This window comes from Setaria viridis, chromosome 7, assembly GCF_005286985.2.
Source record: "Setaria viridis chromosome 7, Setaria_viridis_v4.0, whole genome shotgun sequence".
Classification (NCBI taxonomy): domain Eukaryota; kingdom Viridiplantae; phylum Streptophyta; class Magnoliopsida; order Poales; family Poaceae; genus Setaria; species Setaria viridis.
The window spans coordinates 29,049,636-29,060,855 of record NC_048269.2 but is presented as its reverse complement, the minus strand read 5'-3'; the positions used below and the strand labels follow the sequence as shown (position 1 = coordinate 29,060,855).

Here is an 11,220-nt window from a genome sequence, read left to right as displayed (position 1 = left end):
GCATGGAATTGGTGCGTTCCGAAGGAGGCGGAACGTATGCTGCGCATGCCCCAGGCGCGGACCGGCGGCGGTGCCATAGCCACCGAGCTCCTGTAACATCCTCCTCATGAAGCCGTACATGTAGTCGACGACGGCGGGCTTCTTCACGACGCCCGAGTCCCGCCGCGCGCCCACGATGGTGTTCCCCAGGATATCGACGTCCGTCCCGCCGCAGTGAGGAGGCTCGGCGTCGTCAATGGCGAGGGCCACCCGTGCATCAGCGCCGCCAATACCTGGTACAACGACGAGTCGACGACCTCTGCCGGGAGTCCGGGACAGGCTAGTACAATCCGCGGAGACACCTACGGGTCGGCTGAAAAGCTGAAACGGCTGATTTGTTGTGAGAGGAAAACACTGTTTGGTGGCTGATAAGCCGTTTGAATAAGCTGAAGCGAACATGCCCATTGCCGGCATCCTCCCTCAGCAAATTCCACGCAATGCCAAGAAACCTTCTAATCTTAAAATGTAATATTTCTCGCTCAAGCAACTCAGGTGTATAACAGAAGCCCTGAACTGGTTGAATTTGTACATTATAACAAAACTTACACCCTCCATATGAGCACGGTATAGGCTTCATGTGTTTTGAATCCATGCACTTCTGATCTTTACAGAGAAGAAATTTACATGAAAAACTTGCTGACGGCAAAACCAGTTGCACGCAGTTGGCCTTTTGCATGCGAAGGGTAGGAATGAACAAAAATCAAATTCCTAGCCCCCTTACCCAAAAAATGAAAATTAAGGCAAAACTCAACAACAGGAGAAAATAATTAAAAAAAAGACTTCCAAGATCTCCGACTCCTCCCTAAAAGTCGTCGATCGATTCCCACCAAGACCAAGGCCACCAATTCTTTCAAACTTTTGCCTGACTATAAGCACTTTCAGCTACGAATTAGTAACCGAGTTTAACACTGAAAGCAATACTCGCAGTGGGATTTCCCATGGGCATCAACAGACTTCCAGAATCACAAACTGAGCACTAGTACCGCTTCCCGAGAAACACGCCAATGAGTATGGAGAGCAGGGCAACTCCCAGGATGAACTTGAATGCCATGATGCCAGAAGGTTCTTGCACTTCTTGCTGGATTGGGTTTGGTGAGGCCGTGTCAGCACCCTGAGATTTGTCATTTTGTTTGCTCGAAATTGTTGATGAATCCAAGGTGAACTCTCGGGATCTCAACTGCACAGCACCCTTTGCCTGCAAAGGGATTATGTGATTAGTTGCCAATAACAAATGATCAGATATAAGGTAACCAAGAGATTTCATCGGCACGTCTCTGCTTACCTGTTCCTCAGATTTAGAGTAAGCTACCTGCAGCTTCTGCTCAAGGTCCTGCACCTTCTTCTCCAGTTCAACGCTCTTGCCTACTTTTTGTGTCAACTTATTGAACTCTGTGGTAATCTCAGCAAGTTTATCCCTCTCTTCTGTGACCTGGAAAGCTCAGACGATTCAATGCAAGAGAAAAATGTTGCAAGCTAGCAAATGCACCATGCTATTTCAGCAAGTCGGTAAGTTTCAATAGTAAAAGGATGTCCTGTATTAGCCAAAACCTATAAGTATGGGTACTACAAAATTGCAAAGCTTCATCATGGTATTATAATATTTGCTGACCTCATGTAAGATGATGGTCTCTTTACAATGGGATAATGCTGCAAGGATAATGTTTACCTTCTGCTTGTAGTGCGCGTCGGCTGACTGTAACTTCTGTGCAAGAGCTTCGATTTGTTTCTCCAAGTCGTTGGCGTACTGACGTTGAGCTTCCAGCTCATCCAGTGAATGATTTTTATCCGCTTCCCATTGAACCGCCCTTGAAGAAACTTGTTCCTCCTGTCGAAAGAAAAATTATCCACTTATAAAGAGTCCACTGATATAGGAGATACTAAATTATCCTAGTAAAACATCATGTAATAGAATATAGCTTTTAATATTGTCATCTAGTTGCCAAAAAAAATGTCTATTTTCCTCAGAATCTTTAGTCACAGCTAATTTAAAACTGAGGTACAAAAGACTGAAAGCTGAAATTATGGAACCGTAAGCTGAAATCAGCACGTAGCATAAAATGAAAACTCAGAGAACCCCACCTTTTGCTTGTAATGGATCTCAGCTTCTTGGAGCTGTTGTTTAAGAGCTGATACTTGCAGTTCAAGCTCCGAAGCACGCTGCTGTTCAGCTTCCAGTTGGTCCTCTGAATACTTCCTATACGCATCCCACTTTATCTCTCTCACTGAAGCTTGTTCTTCCTGCAAAAACAAACATTTTCGATGTCAAGATTGGCTCACAGAATTTTGGAAGAGAGAATGTCAGCGTTTAAATATTATTGGCCCCTTGAGTTAACAACTTCAGTCATGTCAAAACAGTTGAGCACAACGCAAGCCCCTTTGTTTCCATTTTAGATTAAACTGAGACAGGTTTAACAATTTACGATTTCTCAGTAACTGTAAGAGATATATAGAAGCAAACCCAAGACACACAAGTTTCGTCTCTAAACAAGTAGGAAGTGATATATTTGGCAACCCCTAATTTACTTAGCAATAAGGCTTGAAAATAAGAGCAATTATATCACATTTGAATTGGTTTTTAGTACCACCAGTTTTACCTGATTTGCTATGGTATGGTAGGCACCATCCAGTTCCTTTCTAATTTCCAGCAACTGTTGTTCCAACTCATCTTTCTCATGCTGTAAGTTTGCATGTTCCTGCATCTTGGCTGTTAGTGCTTCATCCTTTTCAGTTGTTTCCACCTGCATGGTCTCTATCTGAAAAATGTTGAATACATTATACAGATGAGATAGCATTTCCAGGTCAAACCCCCAAATAATCTGGAGAGAGATAAACAGGGACACATACCTCCTCCATGTATTTTGTCTCTGATAATGTAATCTGTCGCTCCAGCTTTGATATGTGCGATTCTTTTTCTGACTTGTCTACATTCATTTTCTCCTCCAAATTGGCTATTGCTTCCTCAAGGTCTTTCTTTGTAGTTTCATATTTATCGTTCAACGTCTGCTTCTCTTCCAGTGTATTTTGGTATTTGCTCTTCAGTTCTTCGAGCTCTTCCATGGTAGAAGATACCTGAAAAATGTTCTACTTTAGCAAACTATAAAACAAGCTTTCTTTTCTACTGCTCTGTAATGGTACAAGAACATCTATTGAAGCCACAAAATTAAGCAAAGTAACAATTAATGACAGTCATTTGGCTACCTGGATTTCTAATTCTGCTTTGCGCTCGATCATTCCATCTAGCGTTTTACGCAGTGAATGAATCTCTTCAGATGCCCCCTCCTTTTCTGCTACTGCAGCAGCAAGTGCAAGTTGTAATTCGTTCAACTTGTTCTGATGTACTTCTAACTCCCCATTCAAACTACTATTTGCTTGAGCCAAGCTTTCCTTCTCCACAAGGAAATGCTCAACCTTGCTTTGTGTCTCCTCAAGTTGTTCCTCCAGGATCTTTATCTTCTGTGAAGCTCCATCAAATTGAACCTTATGGTTTTCTTCAGCGGCAACAGCTACAGTTGCCTGCTCCTCGTAATATCCCAACTCAATTTCAAGGGCGTCCAGCTTCTTACTCAATTCTTTAATTTCACCTTCTTTCTGTGCTATCGTCTCAAGAGCTTCATGGAGCCGAGCTTCAATTTCTTCATTCTTTGATTCAGCTGCAGAATGGAGCTCCAAGCTCCTTGAGTGCACCTCCGTGAGGTGTGAGATTGTCCTCTCATGAACAGCTAGCTTCTCTGCAGCTTCTTCCTTCTCAGCATGAGTAGAGCTAAATCGTTCCTGTAGCTCATCAAACATGGCCAGCTTGGTATCCACTTCCTCTTTTAATGCCTTGTTCGCAACAGCCAGCTTTTCATTCTCAGCTTCGAGCAAAGCCAGCTTCTCCGTCAACTCTGTAACTTCATCTTCTTTCTGTGCTACCTTTTCAAGAACTTCACGCAGTTGACTCTCAATTTCTGCATTCCTCGATTCAGCTACAGATTGGAGCTCCAAGCCTCTTGAATGCTCTTCTATCAAATGTTCTAGTTTTCTTTCATGAGAAGCCAACTTCTCTGCAACCTCTTCTTTCTCGGAATTTATAGAACTACACTTCTCCTGAAGCTCATCAACCATGACCAGCTTAGCATTGATCTCTTGTTTCAAGGCTTCATTTACATGTGTCAAACTTTCGATCTCAGACTCGAGGGCAACCAGTTTTTCATTCAAGTTTTTCGCCTCAGCCTCTTTCTGTTCTGCTGCCCCAAGAGCATCACGCAGTTGAGCTTCTATCTCTGCATTCCTTGATTCAGCTGCAGAGTGGAGCTCTATGCCTCTACTGTGCACCTCAGTCAAATGTTCTACTGTCCTTTCATGCTCAGCTAGCTTCGCAGCAACTTCTTCCTTTTCAGCCTGAGTAGAATTAAGCTGTTCCTGAACTTCGTGAAGCAATGCCAGCTTAGCATCAAGTTCCTCTTTCAGGGCCTGATTTGTTCCACTCAGCATTGCAAGCTCAGCTAATGCCTGTTCCGCCTTTGACTCAGCATCGGAGACCTTGGTCTTGAGTTCTTCAATGGTGGCATCATGAGTAGAAATCTCTGATTCAAAGGCTTCGAGCTCCACCTTCATGGATTCCACCTCTTCAGTGGCTGCAGTTGCTCTTGATTGATAAGATGTTGCTTGTTCCTCAGCTAACTTCAGCTTTTCAGAGAGTTGCTGGCACTCTATGTCCTTCTGAGCTAGGTTGTCTGCTGATTGTTGGAGCTTCATCTCTGTATCTTCAAGTAAAGACTGATACAGAGCTTCCAAGTCTATTTTCTTGGAAGTTGCATGTTCCAGTGCCCTCCCTTTGTGCTCCAGCTGCTCTTCTGCAGATTTAAGCTTCTCAAGCACTGAGCTTTCTCTAAAACCCAGAGACTGCAGTTCATTTTCCACCTCTTCCATTTTACCACGGGCAGATTCTAATTCATCCTGTAAAGTTTGGACCTGCTTCTCTGCTTCCAAATGCTTTATGGTTGTTTTCTTTGACAGCTCTTCAAACGTTTCCTTTTCTTCGTTAACTTGAGCCAACTTCTCTGACAACTCAGCCTCCGTTTGCTTTGCTTCTGCTAATGAAGTCTCGAGTTTAGTTGATTTCTCCTTGTAGGCTTCAAGCTCCCCAAAAAGCTCATCAATCTTCACACGGTAATTACTGCATTCTGTTGTAGCAGCTTTAAGCTCTTCATCAAGATCTATGCCAGTCTTCTCAGAAGATGCTAACTTTGACTCTAACTCGCTAAGCTGCAGCTTCAGACTCTGTTCTGAAGCAGTTAATTCCTGAATTTGAGCTTCAAGCTCTGAAACCCTCTGCATTGTGGTCTCGGCAGCTGTTTTGGATGCAGTGTGCAGGTCATTAAGGGATCGTAGATTTAGCTCCAGTTCTTCTTTGTGCGATTGTGCTTCTGAGAGAAGTGATCTTGTTTTGCTATGATCATCACTGGCCTCGTTTAACTGGGACTCCAGTTGACTGTACATGTCATTCTTAGTGGAGAGTTGCAGGCTCAGATCAGCTATGGTGTTATCATGGTGTTCCTTTTCTTCTCTCAATTTCACCAGCTCTTGTTGTAGATCCAGCACCTTTGATTCTTGGCTCTGCAAACTCTCTTCAAAAGATTGCTTTTCCTTCAAGTTTTCTTGAAGTTTAGCTTCATACTCTGCCATTAGTTCTTCAATTTTCTTCTTTTCTTCAGTTATTTGGGTCAATGACTCCATAAGCTCCTTCTCTTTCTCGCTTGCTGCTTCCACCACAGCTTCAAGACTAGCTGCTTTTGTCTGATAAGCTTCTAGATCATCGGAAAGTTGTGAAGCCTTGCTTCTGTATTGTTCAAGTTCTTCTTCAACCCCCTTGAGCTTTTCATGTGTGCTATTCAGCTCCTGCTCCAGCTCCTGTGTCCGGGAGTATGCACCTTCAGCATCAGTCTTTGATGTGTGAAGCAAATCTTCCAGCTCAAGGCTTCTTTGCCGAACTGAATGAGCTTGTTCTTGATGCTCTGAGCATTTATCGGTCAGCTCCTTGACTTCTTGTTCAAGTAGCTGATTTTTAGATACTGAGGAATCTAGGGACAACTGTAACTCGTTGATTTTTTCTTTGAATCCCTCTACACTGGCCGCTGCTTCTTCAAGCTGCATTCCTTTTTCTGCTGATACAGCCGCTTCTTGTTGAATACGCTCTTTAAGCAGCTCTATTTCTTCACTTGATGCAACCAATTTATTTTCAATCTCATTGAGTTGTTGCTCAAGGTCTGAACCTTTCTTCTCAGCAGCTTGCACACTTGCGTCAGCTTCTTTTAGCTGTGACTTGAGTGCCTCTTCAGCTGCATGCATTGCCTGGATTTGTGCTTCAAGCTCGAGAATCTTCTGGTTTGCATTTTCTCCAAACGCTTTGGACTCACCATGCTGCTCACTGAGAGAATTCAGATTCAGCTCCAATTCTTGTTTTTGTGACAGTGCTTCTGAGAGGGCCAACTGTGCTCTAGAAAGCTCATCGTCAGCCTGATCCAGCATGGAGTCTTTTTCTGAAAGTTTTGAGTTAAGATCAACAAGAGACCCTTGGAGAGTTTCGTTTTCATTCTTCAAATTTTCGAGCCCAGCCTGCAAGATGACTATCTGCTCATTTTGCTTCTCTAGTGCAGCTTCACTTGTCTGTCTGTCTTTTGCCTGTTCATCAAGTTTTGCCTCCAATTCCTGCAAACTCAAAAGCTTCGCTTGTAGTTCTTCATGTGTTGTAGTAAGTTCATTCTCTAGTTTAAGAGTCTTCTCTTTAAGAGACTCTTCAGACGAACAATGGTGATTCAACTCTTCAGTTAGTTTACTGATGTCAGCATCCTGAGAGGCAAGCTTGTCTTCCAAATCAGCCACTTGCGACTTTGACAGCTCCAGTGCCTCTTGTACTACCTTGAGTTCTGAGATTGTGCTTCTCAGTGATTCTTCTATTTGCTGATGATCTGTGGCCTTATCTTGATGTTCCTTTATCTCCTCCTGAAGACTGCTAATATGTTTTTCCATTTCTTTCATGTTTGTCTGAGCCAGTTCCAGCATCTTATCAAGTTCTGAGGCCCTCTTTGCCTCCTGTGCAGCATGCAAGCTTCTTTCATCCTTCAGCTCTTCAAGTTTGTGGAGCTTATCAGCTGATGAATCCAATTCAGCTTCAATTTCTTGAATCCTCCTTTTCGAGCTTTCAAGCTCAGAAGCAAGCTCCTTCAGTGACTCTGTTGCTTCAGCCAGATCCTTATCTTTCACAGCAAGAGAGCTTTGAGCTTCTTGTAGAGAACTGTAGTGCTGGCTTTGCTTATTTTCTGCTTCTGTCAAGTCCTTTACCAGTTTGTCCTTTTCAGATTCAAGCTCTTCAATACGCCTAGTCAGCTCACCCAATTGTTCTGTTTGTTGGTTCAACATGGAGGAATCTAGATGTCTCGTGTTTGCTGCAACTGATTGTTCTTCATGGGCTGCCGTTTTTTCTTCCTGTGTATCACTTTCCTTTGTAACAGGTGTGTCAACCCTTGTACTTGGAGCTGCTGTTTCTTCCTCCATTTTTGCTGAACCAAAGTTTTCCTTCACATCTATCAGCTCGAACCCATCAGATCCTGTTCCATCATCTTCATCATTGTGTGCTTCCTTCACTTGCAGATTTGAGTTACCATTCAGTAGGTTTTCTTTTTCACCACCTTGTGCCTGTGAATGTGGCATTGTAAAAGTTCAGTGATCTGTTTGGAGCTTCAGTTTTTAAAAGAAAAGGAACACCACAAATTGGATAGTAACATTCGAGAAAAATTCAATAGTAACAGTGTACCAAGCTTCACTAATCTCAACCCAAAGTTTTCGCTTTGCTTGTTTTTTTGTAATCTCTATGCCCTTTTATAACCCTACTAATGCAACAGGTGCAAATATTTACGGCCTGAAACTGAAACTGCATTTGACTTTCTAATATAACCTCACCAAACCAATCCTGAAAACTGCATTGAAAAATGTTCAATACACAGTGCAGTCAGATTTCATATTATGTATATACAGAATCAAATAGAACAAGGATACCGGAGAGGTGAATATCAGAGCAAGGAACTTAACGTGACAAACACCAATATGGAAAGAACTAAGTTTGTGCCTCCGGGAAATGTGTGTATAAATGTACTAGAAGCTAAATTTTACTCAATTAGATACGACAAACATGCTATTGCAACGGACATCAATAAAAGCATCACAAGGAAACCGGAAACAAGACTTTTGTTGCTAAATGGCATTAGTAGTGGACAGCATGATGTCATTACTCGTCAACAGGGATATGTTTCCTTACCGGCGTCTTATCAGGCACCTTAGGATCAGTCGTCTCTGGAGCACTTACGTTGCCCCCCTGTTCGACTTCCATATTGCACAACTACTTTAGCTATCCGTCCCTGCAGATTACAGGAAGCATCACTAGCATCAATACCTGAATCGAATCATAGATAAGAACAGGCAAGGCTGCAATTCAAAGCAGACACTGAAAGTCCAACGGCATTAAAAAACGGGCCTCTTTTACAGGCTTGATGATGAAGGATACTGGGAAAAAGGTAGCAGCTAGAATCCAATGTCTACAGTAAAGAAAAAAGAGAACATTCTGTTACTAAGAAAGAATTAGCTGATTCATTCTTCCACCAAAACCTTACCAACTACACGAAAGTCGATCGGAAATCAATTGAATCGCAATCATGCAAAGGTCCCCACGGAGCGAGTTGAGAAGATCGCATGCAGATGGCACAAGATGCGCTCGATCAAAAAGGAAAAACCGAAACTTGGATTTGATCCGAGCTCACTGGCCCTTGAAGAACAAGATTGTAGCTACCAAACGCAAGGATCGATAGCAAAACACAACTCAGCAACCCGCCAGGACAAAAGCAAAGCCAAAAGACAAAGACGACGGCCCGCGCTCACCAACTCCCCCCACGACCGATCGCGGCCTACCACGAGCAGAGACATGCCATCTTGCAGCGCCTGCAAAGTCAAAAGCAGCGATCCGATCGAGACGAGCAAATAACCACCGGTCCCTGCCGCCGCCGCCGCCACCCCCGCCGGCCGGAAGATCGCCGATCGGAACAGCGGAAAAGGAAAGCAAGCAGGGAGGCAAGAGGCAAACGAAGAGGAGAACAGCAATACTCCGATGAGTTCCTGCTCTGCTAGCACGAACCAGGGAAGGCCAAGTACCCAACAAGGTGGCATGGCAGCTCCAAAACCAAACGAAATCAGATCAAAATGGCAGTAACAACAAGCAAAGCCAGGACCTCAGAACTAAACCACTGGGCCCTCGATGGAGAATCGCTAACGAAGACGCAATCGGACTAAAAAAATGAACTGAAAATCGAGAATTTCCGACCCTCTTCTTGAAACAAAAAGGAAGCTTTCTTATCAGAAGAAGAAACGGAAAGGTCACCTTGGATTGGAGGAGGTCCCGGCGGCGCGATCCTTCTTGCTTCTCCGTTTTCCTTCCTCCCTCTCGGCGGTTGCAAAGCAAGCAGCGAGCAGAAACCAGAACCAACCCGGCAATCCCCCCAAGAAATCGAGAGAGAGAGGGGTGGAGAGAGAGAAGGAGGGAGAGAATCTTTTTTATTTTGTCAGGGGTTTTTTCTTCGTGGGAGGGTTTATATGTGGGTGGGTGCGCGGTATGTATGCGGCTGGATACGTGCTGCTGAGCTGGCCGAGTCCGGCAGGTGGGGCCCGCCTGCAGGCCAGCCCGTCCGCTGGCCGCCAGGCTCACCGACCCGTGCGCTCACCTCCCCAACTGCCCCTGCCGGTGGGGCCCGTGCGTAGCTGGGCCCCGCATGTAAGTGGGTAAAAGTTGATCGGCGGCGTGTACAAATTACCCAATTGCCCCTGGACGCTACAGGCTGCGCATGTTGCAAGGACTTTCTGCAGCCAGAAAACCCCTAGCGTATTTTACATGGCTGACGGAATTTCTTTCTTTTTGCGAAAAATAGATGACGGAATTTAATTTGTTTTTTTACTAATACTAGAGTCAGTATTTTTTTTGAATACTAGAGTCAATATTTAGTTGCCGTTGGCCTCGGAAATTTTATTACGAACACATTATGTTATGGAGTAATGCAGCCACCTACAATGTGAAGACCGTAGACTAGATCACTAATCACTAGAACGGCAATCGAGTTGTTCACTTCATCACATGTTCCTCCCTTTTTTTTTCATTTCCCACGTTGTCTAGTTGTGTGCGGGTCCAACATTTTTCTTTTCCTTCTTTTTTTTTTGCAAAAAGGGGTCCAACAAATTAAAACATGTAAAGAAAAACAGCAAGTTGAGCTAGCAATAATCAAAATGACAAGAAAAATGTGTTCTCACATCATGTCGTTTTCACATATCCCACTTAATCAAGACCTTTCCCTTTTGGAGGACGCCACTCTCATTCAAGATTAATTACGTTAAATACATATCAGCAGCTTCGATCACTTTAGCTTGTGGGAAAATGATGCGTCGATAATGCACGCCAAAAGGTGCTTCCATCGTGCACGTCTTTGGGGTTTGGATTACCTTGCAAGCCTACCTCTCTGTTCATCCGCAAACAATGAACTCCAATCATTTTCAGGTGTGCCCTCACTGCCTCTAGCTATCAGCATGATCGATGCTTCTGCCTGTCTCTATTCTCTAACCCCCCCCCCCCCCCCCCCCCCCCCCCAATTTTCAGTGACCATAACCAATTATTCGGAAATCATTGGATGAAATGATATATGCGGCTAAAACTAAAATGCATAAGAATGGGCCTTCTGGTATGGGCAAATTCAATCGCATAAGGAGTTGTCTCATGCATGCTATCGAAGGTTTTTTAATTCCATGCTGATGTGTAATATAAAAAGGGTAAAGTTTCAATTTTTCGAATTTTGATCCAATGTGTAAATTCCCATGGTGAGCCGAATGGAATGCCACGAATACTTGAAGATTCTCCATGACCTGGTCTGGTCTGCCAACAAAGACAACTTCAACAGATCACAATTATAAAACTAATTCAAGCCAATAATCAAATCTCGTCGTACCGTTTGCGATAACCTTCGAGTCTACATCAAGCAAGACATAAAAAAAGAAGCACTGCAAAAAATTAAATCACATATGGTTATTTTTCTATATCTAGCACGGATGGCCGGCACGGCCGCACGGCTGGCCACCGCAAAAAAGGAGAGCTTGCAAGGTTGGCAGGAC

The 11,220-nt window shown here is 43.8% G+C and overlaps 1 protein-coding gene across 1 annotated transcript; it reads right to left on the bottom strand.

The window, feature by feature from the left end:
* Nucleotides 1–536: 536 nt before the first annotated feature.
* On the bottom strand, nucleotides 537–9,645 carry LOC117864204 (uncharacterized). Its single transcript, XM_034748227.2, has 9 exons — nucleotides 9,449–9,645; nucleotides 8,336–8,435; nucleotides 3,238–7,716; nucleotides 2,884–3,108; nucleotides 2,634–2,792; nucleotides 2,119–2,277; nucleotides 1,706–1,864; nucleotides 1,322–1,468; nucleotides 537–1,234 (listed from the first exon to the last, which is right to left on the bottom strand). The coding sequence occupies exons 2-9, from the start codon at nucleotides 8,405–8,407 to the stop codon at nucleotides 1,016–1,018; spliced, it is 5,619 nt and encodes a 1,872-aa protein (XP_034604118.1). The 5' UTR covers nucleotides 8,408–8,435; nucleotides 9,449–9,645; the 3' UTR covers nucleotides 537–1,015.
* Between the last annotated feature and the right edge of the window lie 1,575 nt (nucleotides 9,646–11,220).

What these genes read in the sequence shown, in the direction of transcription:
- LOC117864204 (XM_034748227.2), bottom strand. Translation starts at nt 8,407, where the DNA reads ATGGAAGTCGAACAGGGGGGCAACGTAAGTGCTCCAGAGACGACTGAT. An exon ending in AAGCAGAATTAGAAATCCAG is followed by an intron (nt 3,109 to 3,237) that starts GTAGCCAAATGA and finishes AACATTTTTCAG; the next exon opens with GTATCTTCTACCATGGAAGA. An exon ending in AGACAAAATACATGGAGGAG is followed by an intron (nt 2,793 to 2,883) that starts GTATGTGTCCCT and finishes AACATTTTTCAG; the next exon opens with ATAGAGACCATGCAGGTGGA.